The sequence below is a fragment of the Nannobrachium achirus genome (genome assembly GCF_963921795.1).
Source record: "Nannobrachium achirus genome assembly, chromosome: 1".
NCBI lineage: Eukaryota > Metazoa > Chordata > Actinopteri > Myctophiformes > Myctophidae > Nannobrachium > Nannobrachium achirus.
Window position 1 is genome coordinate 8,589,384 of NC_137810.1, and position 18,388 is coordinate 8,607,771.

Sequence of the window (18,388 nt, forward strand, 5' to 3'; positions counted from 1 at the left end):
ATCATTCAGAAATAATTTCTATTCATGAAGCTTGTACAGCTGACATTCATTGAATTTAACGTATTCCATCAAAGATTGCCTCACAGTTTATGACAGTCAGGAGTCTATAAGAATAGGATAGACATGTGTGAAATGAAGGTGTACTCATAGCTTTAGAGCTCTATGCTAGCCATGATGAAGTGAACATGTACTCTCATAGCTTTAGAGCTCTATGCTAGACATGATGAAGTGAACATGTACTCTCGTACCTTTAGAGCTCTATGCTAGACATAGTGAAGTGAACATGTACTCTCATACCTTTAGAGCTCTATGCTAGACATAGTGAAGTGAACATGTACTCTCATACCTTTAGAGCTCTATGCTAGACATGATGGAGTGAACATGTACTCTCATTAGGGTTGGACATGGTAACCGCCGTACCGCCGTACCGCGGTAAACCGAGGTCTACCGCGGTGTCAGTGTGCTTACCGCGGTAAAAAAAGACAAAAAAAAAGTCTATTTTTTATTGGAAAACAAGCGAGTTTTAAAACAGGGGAGAAGCGAGGACCGCATGCGCTCCATGCCGCTCTGCTCTGGGCCGTGTACCACAGTTTGGAAGCCACATACGTCACTCTCACTCTCAGAGACACAGACAGTCACTGCTGCTGCCTGCGTAGAGGAGTACAGAGCAGCGTAAACTTTCTTTGTAATCCACACGACACAAGGATGTTAATATATACCTTGTGTTGTGGCATATCTTTTTTTATTCATACGGATTACTGGCGGAGCGCGGAGCGCGGGCCGCGTGGACTAAAACCGAAAATGAAACTATTTTACTTTTTCCATCGCGTCGCACGTTGTGCCCGTTCGGCGGCGCGTCGGAGATTTTATAACCTTTTCTGTCAAGTCTTGTAACTAAAACCTGTATAGCAGCACTCAATCACTGGGATTTGAGAGTTGAGACGTGACGTGAGTTTACAGAATCACTGTACACGATCTGACTACCCGTCCTCTTCTGGTTTGTTCACACAGCTGTTTGTGTCTGAAAAGCCTACTAGCTAGCCTACGTTACTATGGTAACCCGACAGTGCAGATCTAAAAGCTCAGAACGCGTCGCGGATGCAATGTGTTGTGAGCTTGTAGATCTGCTCCTTTCAAAGCCATACCCGCTGTGCTGTACGGAGAAGTATAACTCGGGCGGTCAGGCTGTGTCGCCTCTCCACTGTGGAGAGGCGACTTTAGGGAAGATGATTGCAATATTTTGGCTTATCGCCGAACCTTAATTAATAGATACGGGGGTGCGGTAATTACCGCAGTACCGTCGGTAAATGGGAAGACGGTAATCGCGGTAACAAAATGTCGATACCGCCCCAGGCCTAACTCTCATACCTTTAGAGCTCTATGCTAGACATGATGGAGTGAACATGTACTCTCATAGCTTTAGAGCTCTATGCTAGACATGATGTAGTGAACATGTACTCTCATACCTTTAGAGCTCTATGCTAGACATGATGGAGTGAACATGTACTCTCATACCTTTAGAGCTCTATGCTAGACATGATGGAGTGAACATGTACTCTCATACCTTTAGAGCTCTATGCTAGACATGATGTAGTGAACATGTACTCTCATACCTTTAGAGCTCTATGCTAGACATGATGGAGTGAACATGTACTCTCATACCTTTAGAGCTCTATGCTAGACATGATGGAGTGAACATGTACTCTCATAGCTTTAGAGCTCTATGCTAGACATGATGGAGTGAACATGTACTCTCATACCTTTAGAGCTCTATGCTAGACATGATGGAGTGAACATGTACTATCATACCTTTAGAGCTCTATGCTAGACATAGTGAAGTGAACATGTACTCTCATACCTTTAGAGCTCTATGCTAGACATAATGAAGTGAACGTGTACTCTCATACCTTTAGAGCTCTATGCTAGACATAATGTTGAAGTGAACATGTACTCTCATACCTTTAGAGCTCTATGCTAGACATAGTGAAGTGAACATGTACTCTCATACCTTTAGAGCTCTATGCTAGACATAGTGAAGTGAACATGTACTCTCATACCTTTAGAGCTCTATGCTAGACATGATGGAGTGAACATGTACTCTCATACCTTTAGAGCTCTATGCTAGACATGATGGAGTGAACATGTACTCTCATAGCTTTAGAGCTCTATGCTAGACATGATGGAGTGAACATGTACTCTCATAGCTTTAGAGCTCTATGCTAGACATGATGTAGTGAACATGTACTCTCATACCTTTAGAGCTCTATGCTAGACATGATGGAGTGAACATGTACTCTCATACCTTTAGAGCTCTATGCTAGACATGATGGAGTGAACATGTACTATCATACCTTTAGAGCTCTATGCTAGACATAGTGAAGTGAACATGTACTCTCATACCTTTAGAGCTCTATGCTAGACATAATGAAGTGAACGTGTACTCTCATACCTTTAGAGCTCTATGCTAGACATAATGTTGAAGTGAACATGTACTCTCATACCTTTAGAGCTCTATGCTAGACATAGTGAAGTGAACATGTACTCTCATACCTTTAGAGCTCTATGCTAGACATAGTGAAGTGAACATGTACTCTCATACCTTTAGAGCTCTATGCTAGACATAGTGAAGTGAACATGTACTCTCATACCTTTAGAGCTCTATGCTAGACATAATGAAGTGAACGTGTACTCTCATACCTTTAGAGCTCTATGCTAGACATAATGTTGAAGTGAACATGTACTCTCATAGCTTTAGAGCTCTATGCTAGACATAGTGAAGTGAACATGTACTCTCGTACCTTTAGAGCTCTATGCTAGACATAGTGAAGTGAACATGTACTCTCGTACCTTTAGAGCTCTATGCTAGACATAGTGAAGTGAACATGTACTCTCGTACCTTTAGAGCTCTATGCTAGACATAGTGAAGTGAACATGTACTCTCATACCTTTAGAGCTCTATGCTAGACATAGTGAAGTGAACATGTACTCTCGTACCTTTAGAGCTCTATGCTAGACATAGTGAAGTGAACATGTACTCTCATAGCTTTAGAGCTCTATGCTAGACATAGTGAAGTGAACATGTACTCTCATACCTTTAGAGCTCTATGCTAGACATAGTGAAGTGAACATGTACTCTCATAGCTTTAGAGCTCTATGCTAGACATAGTGAAGTGAACATGTACTCTCATACCTTTAGAGCTCTATGCTAGACATAGTGAAGTGAACATGTACTCTCATACCTTTAGAGCTCTATGCTAGACATAGTGAAGTGAACATGTACTCTCATACCTTTAGAGCTCTATGCTAGACATAGTGAAGTGAACATGTACTCTCATAGCTTTAGAGCTCTATGCTAGACATAGTGAAGTGAACATGTACTCTCATACCTTTAGAGCTCTATGCTAGACATAGTGAAGTGAACATGTACTCTCATACCTTTAGAGCTCTATGCTAGACATAGTGAAGTGAACATGTACTCTCATACCTTTAGAGCTCTATGCTACCTGTACTCTCATACCTTTAGAGCTCTATGCTAGACATAGTGAAGTGAACATGTACTCTCATACCTTTAGAGCTCTATGCTACCTGTACTCTCATACCTTTAGAGCTCTATGCTAGACATAGTGAAGTGAACATGTACTCTCATACCTTTAGAGCTCTATGCTAGACATAGTGAAGTGAACATGTACTCTCATACCTTTAGAGCTCTATGCTAGACATAGTGAAGTGAACATGTATATTACATTTCCATACCTTTAGCGCTGAGTTCAGGCACTGTCTGGTGTTGGATGACACTGAACACGGGAGCGTTGTCGTTCTCATCCACAACCTTGATCCTCAGGTCAATGTCTTTCTCTGCAGGCCTTCCATCCCTGTACCTGGCAATACCTGACAGCTGAGAGATAGTATATGAATTATTATTATTATTATTATTATTTTATTAATATCTCTGGACCTGGCAATACCTGACCGCTGAGAGATATTATATTAACTAGACCAGGTCAACCTGGTTGTGCCAGACCCCCTGTCTGTCATCATCATTTATGACATCATGCCTTTTGTAGGCATGTCATCATCATATATACCCTTTATATAGAAAACCCGGACAGACCGACATTTGCTTATGTAGGCCTACCCATTTCATGGGTCTGGCAATTATTATCATTATTGAAGCGGTGAAAGCCGCTTCCAAGGTGTGGCTTTGTGTGTCCCGTACCTGTCCTGTGCATCCCTGCGCTGTGATTGGTCAGTTTTGTCTGTCCCGTACATGTCCCGTGCATGCTTGACCAATTGAGGATTGGTCAAGCTTCACATGCCAATTTGGCCCTCCAGACAAAATCATTCATTCATTCAGAATTCATAAAAATATAGAACTAGAGCACATAGAAAGTATAGATCCAGAACACAGATTTCATAGCTCTAGAACACATAGAATAAAAATTCACCGCTTCACTTCGAACCGAGGTTTGATTTTTTAAATATTATTAATATCTCTGTACCTGGCGATACCTGACAGCTGAGAAGAGGACGACACCATTACTACCTGTGGTAAACCTATATATATCTATCTATAAGTCACCAAATCTCTGTGTGTCAAGTCTGTCAGGGCCATAACTCGGAGGGCGATAGACAAAGCGGTCTCAAAAAGCGCTGAGGGGAACCTACGGTTTACGAGAACTGAAAAGGCGTGCATGCTGAGCGGCTTGACCTGGGGTCTGAGGGGCTTCCTGAAGGCCTAACTGGCTTGTTGTGGGGACTTTGCAGGGCTTCACATGGCATCTGCTCCGGGCTTCGCCCAATCTTTATGCCCGGTTTTCACGTGGCGTTTGTGCAAAGCTTGGTGAGACGTCTATGCCAAGGCAAGCCGCCGCCCAATGGGCTCCGTCCTGCTTATTATTAACGCTGCTCTAAGTTCATGCTCTTTGTTCTGATAGTAATCATAGTAAGTAGTACCTGCTGCCACTGGATGGCAGGTGCAGGACCGACAGTGAATTAAAGGCGAAATAAAGAAACACACCCAGTGTGAAGTGAGTGGTGCTATTTAAAAAACTATTGTAGTTTTTCATTAAGTGTCCCACAAAGCTTGGCCAATACTCGTTCTTCTGCTATACAACCAAAATGTGGAACGCCCTACCAAAGGCCTTAAAGGAGTGTGGTTCCTTAGCATCCTTTAAAATCGCCCTGAAAAACCACTTACAGGCGGCAGCCATTCGCAACTGGCAATAACAAACCTAGCCCAGCCTCCCCTGACCCCTCTTTGTATTTACCTACTGTATATATTTTTTTGCACTGTTTATTTAATTTTTATTTACTTTTTTTTTTTACTATATCTACTGCATAGTATTGTGTTCTATCCGTCTGTCATTCAATGTTATAGGAGATACTTCAATGGTTTCCTGTGTAAATAAGCCAAGTGCTTTCCTAGGATCTCCTTTTAGTTGACCTTGTACCAGTGAACTGTACCATCATGAAACTGTACCTTTTTCTATGCAAACTTCTAATAAAGTCTTCAATCAATCAATCAATCAATCAATCAATCAATCAAACAAACAATGAGTCCAATTGACCAATCACAGTCCAGACAAACAGGGCCAAACAGACAAAGCCAGATGTAGTTAGCACTGCTCAAAGATAAAACTGGCACATCTACTGGCCGGCAGGTACAGGACCAACAGTGAATTAAGGGGAAACAATTGAAGTCTGCACACTCACTGTGACTTTGCAAAAACTCCCAGTCAAGGCTCTATAATAGCTTAATGTTTCGACACACAGTCTTCTTCAGAATGATATACTGTAAGTCACTTACGTTCAGTGTTGTTTTTGAGAGCAAATTTTCATTTAGTTTTAGTCATAGTCACCTGAAAAGTATTAGTTGACTAAATATCATAGGATTTTAGGTGACTAAATCTACAGTTGATTTAGTCAACTGAAATGTATTTTGGCAGGCCTTGATGGCATCGTAATGACTGATTTTACACTTGGTTGTGTGCTGAAAGTAGCAGATCCACAAGCTCACAACGCATAGCACTGCGACGCGTTGTGAGCTTGTAGATCTGCTATTTTCAGCACGCAACACCTGAGAGCAACCAAACATAAAATGACTCTCTTCTCCACTGGTCTCTCCCTAACGTTTTAGTCTAGTTTTTATTTTGTTGACGAAATTGTCAATATATTTACCGATAGTCTTACTTTTAGTCATCACAGCTTAGTTTTTATTTCGTTTTTATTTAGTTTTCGTCAGTGAAAAAAAAGGCAGTCGACAAACATTTTTCGTCATAGTTTTAGTCGACTAAAAATCAACACTGCTTACGTTGTACTGAGAGATGACCTCGCGGTCCAGGATGCCGGTGACGGTGACCCAGCCGGTGACCGGGTCCACCACGAACAGGTTGAAGGGGTACTTGTCTGCCCCCACCCCGGTCAGGGAGTACTCCACGTCCCCCGCCAGGTTCTCATTGTCCGAGCGGATCTGAAACATAATTAATATAATTAATACAAATATAAAACCCCCGTCAGGAAGTACTCCACGGTAGGGCATTAACGAAAAAGTCGACAAGTCGACTCAGTCGACTTCATTACACAAGTCGACTCCCACCAGAGAAAGTCGAAAGTCGAAGTTGAAAAAATAAATAAAAATAATACTTTCTATTGTGAAAATAGCAGATCCACATGCCCACAACGCCTTGCGATGCGAGGCGTTCTGAGCATGTAGATCGGCTATTTTCACAATTTCTGCCTCAATATATTTGACAATTTGGACAATGTTTAAATTGCCATTTTAGAGGTATACAAAAGTTCTTAAATTGTCACTTTAGAAATGTGAAGATACCCTTTATACACTTAAACTTTATGTTGGTTTGTTTACAGTTGCGTGAGAAAACAATGTTAATAATTGGGGGGTTGTGTATGATGTGATGACGTCATCAAACAATAAAGTCGACTTCAACTCAACTTTTTAGAGTCGAGACTTGCAAAAATCACAAGTCATTAATGCCCTACTCCACGGGCTGTATAGCTGTTCTACAAGCTCACAATGTGTTGGTGTAGATTGGCTATTTGAAATATTTTAAACTGTTTTTCAAAATAGTAAAAAAAAAAAAAAAAAAAAGTTTAAGGCTAAGGGGTAAGGCATGGACGAAAAATATCTCCAGCCAGGTTCTCATTGTCTGAGCAGAACTGAAACACAATACAATCACACCAATCAGAATCAGAAACGACTTTATTGTCACATCACAGGTTTACAGGTGTAAAAATGTGAATTTAGTGTTTGTCCAAAGTTCCATCGGTGTGGTTATTTCCTTAAGGTAACTGACGCTGGTATAATCCACAGATAAAAAAACAGTTAAAACATATCGTCGTTGTCGGGCAGAAAACTCGTATCTCCAAGTTTCAAATGTGTGCGTTCTTTCGTAAAGTAAAGCCCTGCTTCATCATACAAGGCTGTCGCACAAAAGTAGTGAAAACAGCCGATCTACAAGCACACAACGCGTTGTATGCTTGTAGATCGGCTGTTTTCAGTAGTTTAAATAATTTTAAAAATGAAAAATGCAAAATGAACGGTTTTGGACATGCAAGGTTTTCACCCGACAACGACGATATACTTGGTTGAATATGATCTTAAATTAATGCCAACAATATTTGTACAATAACCCTGAAGACAGCACTTAGTTGGCCACCAAAAGCTCACAACATGCTCACACATGCACAACAAACAGCAGAATCACAAGAAGATAAAGTCTGCACACTGTTTGTATTGCTGTTGGATCACTCAGTTATTTTTCATCAGGTCTTGATGAGTCCTTCATACGTTGATAGCAATAAAACTGAGCCTTTTCAGCAATACAACTAAAGTGTTCAGACTTTATTTCTTCATATCTCAGACTAGACATGTCGGTGCAGGCACGGTTTGACAGTCATCTTTGTGTTTTTTTTTCCTACAATAACTCCATTCCATCTGTTCCATCAGTGGTGTAATGGAATCGGTGTGAGTTCATGTGTTGCTGTGTTTGAGGTCGGACGCTTTCAGAAGTTTGCTTTAGTTTGTAAGCTCTGCACCTGCCTTGAAGTAATAATGTTTTTCCCTTTTTGTGTTTTTTTTTGTGTAATTATGGAAACAAACTAATTAAAACACTAGATAAAAGTGAAAAAGCCAACATATGGCAATTAAGGAGTTTTATTTTATTTTAGTGTAAATGGTGCATTTACTGTATATAGCGCTTTTATCCAAGGCACTTTACATAATTTGTGCATGTGCATGCATTACATTCACCCATTCATTCATACACCGATGGCAGAGGAAACCATGCACCAACCTGCTCACAGGGAGCAACTAGAGGTCTTGTTCAAGGACTCTTTGCCATTAACTCTGGGGGGAGCCCAGATTCGAACTGGGAACCCTATGGGAACCTTCTGTGCTCTAATGGCAGTTTCTCTAACCCTGAGCTATGCCACCCCATGTGTGAATCCCATCTATATCTTTAGCTTCATTGTATAGCCATATCTGTCTTTGTTTGATAATGCAGCGAGGAGAGGGAATTGACTTACAAGTCAAGTACATTTTACATACTGTATATAGCACAACTTGCTCTAATTAACAGAAACCCAGACATCTCTCCATGAGCAAGCCCCTGTAATGGGCAGAACCCTTGAACCACCTACCTTCATCAGAGAGAGACAGACAGAGACAGATTCACAGCAGACAATAACAACAAGCCTAATTATGTCCAAAACTGTTACTTTTCAGGATTCAATAGCATCAAAAGTAGCAGATCAAGCTTGTAGATCTGCTACTTTTGTATGACACTGTAGTATTAACCTCGCCTACCAGGCTTTCTGGGGGAAAGCCTGGTGTTCGTTCACAACAGGCCGTTTGGTTTCCGCCTAAAGCGCGGAAACCACTCGAAGAAGCGGCGTCGCTTTGATTTGGTTCCCCCCGTTTGTTTCCCCAATCCCTATTAAAATGCTCGAGTAGCCTAATGTAGTCTTGCCAGTCGCTACGAGTTGGACTAAAAGATGCATATAGGCCTACCTAACTAATTTTTCAAAAGCAAAACTGTCACATACTTAGGGGAAAATATTTACACGTTTGACATGCCGTGGATGAAAAGGTTATTTACAGGGATGACCTGAGCCGACAACCACTGTCTGCTCTAGACTGACCTTGGCGATGTAGTCTTTCTTGGTGTGATCCTTGTTCTCCTCCAGTTTGGTGGGAGGGATGATCCATTCTCTCCTCCTCCGCAGCAGACCGCTGCCAAACCAAGCCTCCACCACCGCTGGAAGAACCTGGAACAAACACACAACACAATACAACATTAAAACTAGCCTCTATCACAGCTGGAAGAACCTGGAACAAACACACAACACGTTAACACAATGCAACAGAATCCTAAAACTAGTCTCTGAATCTGATGGTGGCGATAAATGGGACAGATCCATGTTGATGAAATGAGTCTAGACATACTGTCTGTGTACTGATTTGTGTGATTTTAGGGCAAAATGTGTAGGAGCAGTGCCCAAAAATGTGTTTTGCAAGAAACTGCCTCATGGCGGCGCTAGAAGAGGGCCATGTGAGAGATGAGGTTGTGGTTTGGCAGCCAAGGAGTGTGTGTGCAAAGTTTGGCATGGATAGGGGCAACGATGGCGGAGATATGAGTAGGGCAAAAGTGTGACGTGACGGACAGACCGACGGACTGACTGATGGACGGACTGACAGCCGGTGGAGGTTTTTGCTAGTAACTGCGACCAGACAGTCGCAACAACACATCACAACACATTAACACAATGCATCAGACTACTAAAACTAGACTCTTATCACAACTGGAAGGACCTGGAACAAACAAACAACACAATGCATCAGAGTCAACACAGCCAAACCTCTTATCTCCATATTCTAAATATTCTGTTGTTGTTGTTTTAGATCATACTACAGCATCACACCAAAGCATCAACAGTAGATGACTGTGTGCTTCCGTACATTGTCAAGCTTCATGGAGGTGCTGTTTGTTTCCTTTTCCTGCAGGACTTGGCACCATGCCCACAGTGGCCAAAACGACTAGTAACTTGTGTACTGACCATGGTATTACTGTGCTTGACTGACCAGTGACCACCAGCCAACTGGCCTGACCTGAATCCCAAATAATCTACAGTATATTGTCAAGAGGAAGAGACCCAACAATACAGATTACCAAAGCAAACCTGGACTTCCATAACACCTCAGCAGTGCCACAGGCTGATCACCTCCATGTTGAAATGATGGAGTCATTTATTGTACTGAGTGCTTATGTTAACATACTTTCCAGGTGATTGACATTTCTGTATTACACATTTATTTTTTGATTGATCTTATGTATGTTTTTTTGTACCGAGACAAAAAAACAACCCAAGGAGTGAGGCCTGTAAATATTAAGTAAGGGATAATTGGTATGAAAACGTCCACTTCATGTCCGTGAGTCTGTGAGTCACATCCCTGTGTCATGCTAGTAACACTCACTCACATGGGTCTGTTGCACGCCGCTGATTGACACAGTCTGTGAGAGTATTGCCACATAGACACACACAGTCTGCGAGAGGATCGCCACAGCTGACTAAGCTTCTGTCTGTGAAACTGCGTGTTATACACGACAATTCTCCCGAAAGAGGAAGCCGAGTGGCCACGCAACGCACACAGAGACATATAGACTCACTCTCTTTTTTTCCAAAGATGAACCTGTCAAGGCTGATGAGGACTTGCTCATCTCAACTGACTGAAGCAACAGTCATTTGTTATGCAACAACTAAATGCTAGGAAGAATTCACTGAAGGCGTGGACACAACTCCACCCTTTACCCTCCCGTATGTAAACAAGTTAACACCCGTGAGAAGAGAAATCCTGTTTTTATTTATTTCTCCTTCATCCAAACAGTTGATTCTCACTAAGATATAGGTATGTCTTTTATAAGAGCCATGGGCAAGAGAGCTGCAGGACCAGATTACAACATACAATGCAACTGACATGTTTTCTCATGCCAATAAAGCTCCTTTGAATTGTAATACAATACAATAGATGGATGACATGTTTAACTCTTTAAAGTATGTCTAGTGTACTTGGCACCCTCCTTTGTTCTCTCTAAACCAATCTCTTTGGCGAAAATAGCCAATAAGCACCTATGGTCCTGATTATTTTAACTATTTTGTATTACTGTTCTGCTTTTATTGATAGTAGCCTATTACAGTGAAAATAGGACAGGAAAAGGGGAGAGAGAGATGGGGACTGACATGCAGCAAAGGTCATCAAGATGGGGATTCACATACACAGGCTGGTGCCTGTATGTGGTATGCGCTTGGACCGCTAGGCCAGCAGGCCAGCAGGAGTCCCCTATGGTCATTTGGTCATATCCCACACTGATCAGCATGTAGGATATGTTCCTATAATATCACTATCACTATCATTTTACTCTTTTACACTCAAGCATCTTACCTTCACATGTGAAAACAGCTACAGTGGCCCACTGAAAAGTCACAGGTTTGATCCCGTAAGTGTCTGTATGTGTCCTCCTTAAGCATGACCCAAGCTGTGTGTCACTATTTAGAGTGTCAGCTACAGGAAATACCAAAGATTTATTCATATCTGTAATTGATCAGGTTTCTTTCATGACAGCCCTCAGGTGATCATAGCTTTCAGAGATCAGTAAGGTCTTGCTATGCAGTAAGGTTTTCATGGGAAATAGTTTTGATATAATTATGAAGGCAGGTGTATTTCAATAGCTTATGTAGGCTATACGATACGTCTCCCACTCTTATTATTGCGCAGGTCGCATTTACCATAAAAACCTGCAGATCATGTGTGTGCGTGTGTCAGTCACAGTGCGTGACACCTCATCCCAGCTCAGCAGAAGGATATAGCCGACCTTTTCTGACTTCACAATGATGTTGCTGTCTCATGTGGTCTATGACGTCAGACGTCAGTCATATCCATATTTGGGAAAATATGGCCACATTTTGTTCAACATAAACAACCAACCACAACGCGAATGACACTTGCAAATTAATTCCGTCCTTGTCCCTTTTATGGAAATCCCATATATGCCCATATATGGACATATTGAGTCATATGGACATATTGTGTCAGTCTCATGTGGTCTATGATGGCAGATGTCAGTCATCTCCATATTAGGGAAAATATGTCCGAGGTCGCTTCTTGCCCTTACTGGTTTTAATAAGTACTGGATCAGTCAGCATGACTCACAGACTGACGTCAGCAAGAGGGAGAAGACGACAACCACCTCATGGCCTCCACTAAGTAACAAGAAATCTTGTGAAATAAAATGTCGCCAACCAATCATCAAGGACGATGATACACGAAAGAAGAAGAAGACAGACACAATAATCAACCAAGTTGGTCCAAAAGCCAGGCGGAGTTTTGACCAAATAATTAAACTAAATATCGTCCGAAACTGTTGGGATTCAAATTCAAAAATAGCAAAACTAGCAGATCGACAAGCTCTCTTCTCGCTGTGTATCAAGTTTGTGGATCTGCTACTTTTTGATGGTTTTGTGTGACACGTTAATTTATGAAAAAAAAAAAAAAAAACAAGTTAAAATATGGAGGGAAGAGCAACAATATTTATATTTCGGCAGGTGATGTCATAGAGACCTGAGCTCTCATTCTGAAAAGACCTGATGACGGAGGAAACCATGCAAGGCACCAACTAGGGGTTCAGAGTCTTGCTCAAGGACACAAGTCTCTCCCTGTCTCACACAGGACAGTATACAGATTAAACAAGTGAAATAAGTGATGAGATAAATAAATGAGCAGATAACATTTGAACTGTCTCTAACAATTAAACATGAAGCTGATCAATGGGTATTCTCTCCTGAAATGTATTTTCTGTTTATTAAAGATCTGGGGAGACAGGGAGTTACTTAGTTTGTTACTGAACAAACACTCTATAATCCAGTCGTTCTCAAACATTATTGTCTCATGGCAGCCCTGTAAAATAGCTTTTTCATCCATGCACCCCTGAACTACATTGTGACTTTATAGAACCTTATATTTATGTCAAATTAACAATATATAAATATGTAAATTAGATACAGTACAGTCTGTGTCACAAGGAAAACGTCAGAGAATATCCATTTCCATTAGAACAGATTGAAAATAAACTACTTGAACCCCAGCATTCCCATTCTGGGGGGAACCTGACACGTTGTGAGCTTGTAGATCAGCTGTTTTTGGCGAAGAGACTTGGTGTAGACTGAAAAGCAACGCACCAAGTACAGTGCAACTCAGGTCTGTTTTAAAAAGTCAAATATTATCAAAGTAGTCTGAGGCACCTCTGGACTTGCGTCACTGCACCCTAGGGTGCCATAGCACCCACTTTGAGAAACCCTGCTCTGCTCTGTAGCAATGATCACTGTTAGAATATAGTGCATTAACCTTTTAACAAAAAAAGTTTGATCTGAAACTCCAGAACGTCTGACTGGTTTGGTTTCCAATTTCCATACATTTGAATAGGTCAATAGGTCATGTTGTTGCTGTGCATATCAGTGATCTAGACCAGTGGTTCTCAACGTGCGGTCTGGGGACCCCCAGGGGTCCTTGAGGAGGTTCCAGGTGGTCCCCAGTTTGAATGACTGATAGTTATAGGACTCAAATGGACATACGCAGTTCTGTAACTCCAAGAGAGTGTACAAATGGAACCAAATTGACCCTCACAGGTCTGTAAAGAGTGTACAATTGGAACCAAATAGACCAGACCTGGGCATTGTACGGCCCGGGGGTGTACATATGGACGAAAAGTTGATGCTGAATGCCGGGTTTTCAACAAAAATCGGACTGCTAAGTATTTATTTACTGAAGTCAGAGGTAAAGCCGTGTGTTTAGTTTGCGGGGAGCACATCTTGCGGAGATCACTGCCTTTTGGCCCGGCCTCCACAATATTTTCTGTTGTTCATGTGGCCCCATGGAAAAAGATAATTGCCCACCCCTGAAATAGACCCTCAAAGGTCCGTAGTCAAATAGTGTACAATTGGAACCAAATAGACCCTCAAGGGTCTGTAACTCAAAGAGTGTACACACGGAACCAAATGGACCATTTCAATCCCTGAAACTGGGGGTCCTTGAAATGAAAAGGGTTGAGAATCACTGCTCTAGACACAGACAGTAGCCTATATAATATAACAAACTACTGTTTAATATTCACCATGACTTTCAACTTACTGTACAGCATAAAAACATCTGTCTTTCATTACAAGAAGGCTCCTGTTTCCTTTCGCTTTACTCTCGTCGATAATTAGCTATGTTTACTCTTTCGTGGTTTTTTAATTCCTTTTGATTCTATTTAATGTACTTAATTGGTAAACAATAAAAGATAACAGGGAAAGGTTTTTGACAACATTTGAGATAAACAAATGTAATAATCTATATGTTATCATTGCAAAGATGCATACATAACTCTGGCAACTGTCCCTGTACTAATCAGGTCTACTTAAACACTTACATGTAACTCCTAAAGATGACTGAGGTCTCCCAGGACTCTATAATAGCCCCCTACTTTTTTCCCCACTGTACATCAGATCTACAAGGTCACTAGATCTGCTATTTTTGCAACATTTCTGCCCCAGAATAGGGACCAGAGGGAGGGTTCATTTGGTAAAGGTATAACGTTGTGAATAATGTAGTCGTTAACATTTGAATCTGCTCTTAAAGATGGTACAGTATATGGCATTGTCTCAGGTATCTACTGGGTCTTCATAATGCAGTTACATATTATTAACTTGATTTATCAAGATTTAATTTCTCCCCTGAGCAAGTAGGCAGGCTCTATTAGCTCAATGAAAGGTTTCAGTACTTGAACAGGAAATCAGGTTCAAATCCAGAGTTGAAGGGGACAATGTTGAAGGGGACAATATATGTTGAATGTATCAAAACAAACATACCCGGTAGGCCTATATCATTATGGGGTACATTATGTTCTGTCATTGTTATATATGTGACAGGTGAAATCTTAAATCCACTGTCACAAATTCAAGTCATTATTTCTGATCCTCATCTCAACTGAGAATCATAACAGTGTTGTTCGTTCTTGTTGACTTTGTGTTTGTGCACTGGAGTGGAGGCCAGGTATTCATGCCATGATGTAATGTTTAGACAGGCCAGAATGGAGAGGAGATCTCACATGTTGAAACTTATAACTGTGGCAGTAAAATGTGCTACAGTACCAGTTCTGTAATTACATATCAGTCTGTGGATAAAGTTATAATGCTGCTTCATACACAGTGATCTGTCCTGTCATTGTAGTATTGGGGTCAGGTAGATACTGACAGGGCTCAATAAGCTCTCATTCTTGAAAGGATATCCACACCCACCCATACAGTATTTCACATACAGTATAGACCCGTTTCTTGTTTACAAACATTGAGACTAAATGCACAGGTGACTGTATCATGTAATCAATTCCCACCAATCCCCAAAACTGTTGTTTTGGGGAGCGCTGGTTTCATTGGCTAATTTTGGTACCGACCTGCGTGCGCATCTAGTTCTTATCAGTGTAACGTGGACCAGAAATGCGTCTATACTGTCAGTGGTTCTCAAATTGTGGGTCAGGACCTACTGTAGTACATCTGTGTGTTAAGGGGGCTCAAGGGGGTCCCCAGTAAAGTTAGTTAATATAGCATCCAGATCAGTGTAACCACTTTAACCCTGTAATATACATAGGATATTTGAAAATAGACGATCTACAAGCTCACAACACATTGTGATGCAAAGCACTGTGAACTTTGTAGATCTGCTATTTCTAAATATCTTGGGGTGGGAAGAAAGATAATATTATTTTGAATATTTTTAAAACGTTCTAACAACACAAATCTTGCATTGAGGTCCCTGACCCTGGCACAGAATATGTTCAGATGGAGGTATTATGCGGTGTTTCAAATGAAAGGTTCTGGGAACCACTGCTTTAGATCAAATCCTCCATAATTACTGCGGAACTAGAAGAGGTGTGTGAGTGTGTGACCCACCCCACCTATCCCAGGGACCAGACTAAAGCCTGCATGCAGTAGCAGATGAGTCAGGACAGGTTGGGTTGTGTGATGACCAAACAGAGACAAAGAACAGCTTTTTACTAAGAAGAAGATGAATCACAAATCTGCTCTGCAGTGCAAACATGGTAACATGGTGTAAGCTGTAGAGTTTCCCATGCTTTTGTTTCATCTAGTTGGCAATCAAAATAATTACTGTAGTGTTTATACTTTAAAAAGTAGTGACGCCAAAACACATAAATAAATAAGCAAGCAAGCAAATTAATCAATTAATGAATACATAAATAAATACATAAATAAACCTTCTTGATTGAGTCTTCTCATCCTGATGCTTGAGTTGAAAATCAAATGTCAAAGACTGTAATTAATACTGCATTTTCATAAAGTTGATTTATGATCTGGTTTAAAATGTTAATGTGACCTACTTGGTCAGGTGCCAGTCTGCTCTAGCCTTGAGACAACTTGTGTTTTGGCACTATTATACAATTGAATCAAATTGACATAATTATGATATTTATGGTCTAAATAATTGTAGGCTAAATAGTATCTATAATCTATACATTTGGAATGTCTTTTGTGTGACATAATATTGATCACTATCATCTCTGTGTGAGTGAAACCTGAGAGGCTCCTATAGCCCCGCCCATGCACCCACAACAACCCACCGTTGCCTTGGGAACCAGGAAGACCTGTTCCATTGTCGTCATTCAGCAACAATGCTTCAATGCGACACCTGTGACACCCTAACCTCGCCTCACCAGGCTTTCCCCTGAGAGAAAGCCTGGTCTTCGTTTACTAAACGGGCCGTTTGATCCGGTCGGGAGCGGAAGAGCTCCTACGTTTTTCTGTAGTCCAAAACGGACTACACTTTGGCCGGAAACAACGACCGGAAACAGTTTCAACCCAGTTTAGCGCATGCGCAAGTAGCTAGCGCATGCGCAAGTACGGGTTAAAACTGTTTCCGGTCGTTGTTTCCGGCCAAAGTGTAGTCCGTTTTGGACTACAGAAAAACGTAGCAGCTCTTCCGCTCCCGACCGGATCAAAAGCCCGAAATTGGAAGCCAGCCCAGGCTAGTGACACCCAAGACGACGCTTCCTCACTTTTAGGCACTTTAACGTAAAGCCTCGTGTATCTGCCTAGGAATCCATCACATAGAGTTATAAAGGATCCATCATAGTACAAGGCTGTCGCTTGTCCAAAAACTAAAATAAGTCACATCGCAGCTATTGGTTCTTCTTTTTGGCAAGCAGACACATTGTCCACTGTCACCTACACCTACAGAACGTCCCATACCAGTTTACCAACTTTGTCCATACACAAGCAACAAGCCTTGAGAATTCCCAAACAACGCATCGAGTATGCATTTTAAAAGCATATTGTTTATCATCGTAGGCTAACTCGAGAATGGTTTAGAGTTACACAAAGTCGCCTAGGTCTAGCCCTGTCGATATAGGCTATAATAACAATGATCGCATCCAGAAAATCGATAAATAAAACTACAACAAACTCACCGTCACAGCAAACAGCGATAATAGAACCACAGTAGAAGGACAAACTTTCATGACGAGCGATCAGCGCCCTGTGTGCGTGTAATGTATCCACAAAGATAGTTCCACGGCAGCAACGTATCCCAATAAATCCTTGTGTGTGTGCTTGAATGAAGAATCCGGACTCTGTTGAGACGATAGTATGATGATGATAACACTGTGATGATGCTTGAACAGGATAATAAGAAGAGGCGGTACTTTTACGCAAATTACGCACAGTGACATCAAACTCCTCCTGACCTGCCGTCTCCACCCTTCACCTGCAGGCAGGGGAATGTCGCTCTATTCCTAGGAAGTGCGTGTGTGTGTGTGGGCGCGCCCGAGTGTGTGTGTGTGTGTGTGTGTGTGTGTGTGTGTGTGTGTGTGTGTGTGTGTGTGTGTGTGTGTGTGTGTGTGTGTGTGTGTGCGTGCGTGCGTGCGTGTGTGTGTGTGTGTGTGTGCGCGCGCGGCGTGTGACAGGGAGAGTGAGATTTGATATTATTGTTGCAACTTGACACATCTCTCTCTGTTTACCTTAATCTAGCAGGCTTAAATATCTTTAATTGTACATCTTTCTTCTCTCTCTCACCTGCTTTGACTATAGCCTAAATCAAATGTGTGGTTCTCAAGAGAGTGTGAGCGAGAGAGAGGGGGGGGGGGGTTCCCAAACTTTTTTTTGGCTCAGGGCACCCCTATACATTTTTTTCTTACAAGGTAATAATAGCCTACACACCTATATTATATTCATGTTTTTCAAATTTCAAATATTATCAAATAATCGCGTGGCACCCCTGGACTGCCGTCACGGCACGTCGGTACCCCAGGGTGCCACACTGTATTTT

The 18,388-nt window shown here is 41.6% G+C and overlaps 1 protein-coding gene across 1 annotated transcript in view; it reads right to left on the bottom strand.

Annotated features, from left to right (window-relative positions):
- The window catches only part of dsg2.1 (desmoglein 2, tandem duplicate 1), a 49,519-nt gene extending 31,865 nt beyond the window's left edge, over positions 1-17,654 (bottom strand). Inside the window, exons 1-4 of the mRNA XM_080726600.1 lie at positions 17,532-17,654; positions 9,160-9,285; positions 6,311-6,469; positions 3,754-3,895 (exon numbers count right to left, since the gene is read on the bottom strand). Coding sequence (XP_080582726.1) covers positions 3,754-3,895; positions 6,311-6,469; positions 9,160-9,285; positions 17,532-17,582 — 478 coding nt within the window. The 5' untranslated portion in view covers positions 17,583-17,654. The remainder of the gene's footprint in view (positions 1-3,753; positions 3,896-6,310; positions 6,470-9,159; positions 9,286-17,531) is intronic.
- Positions 17,655-18,388: the final 734 nt, after the last annotated feature.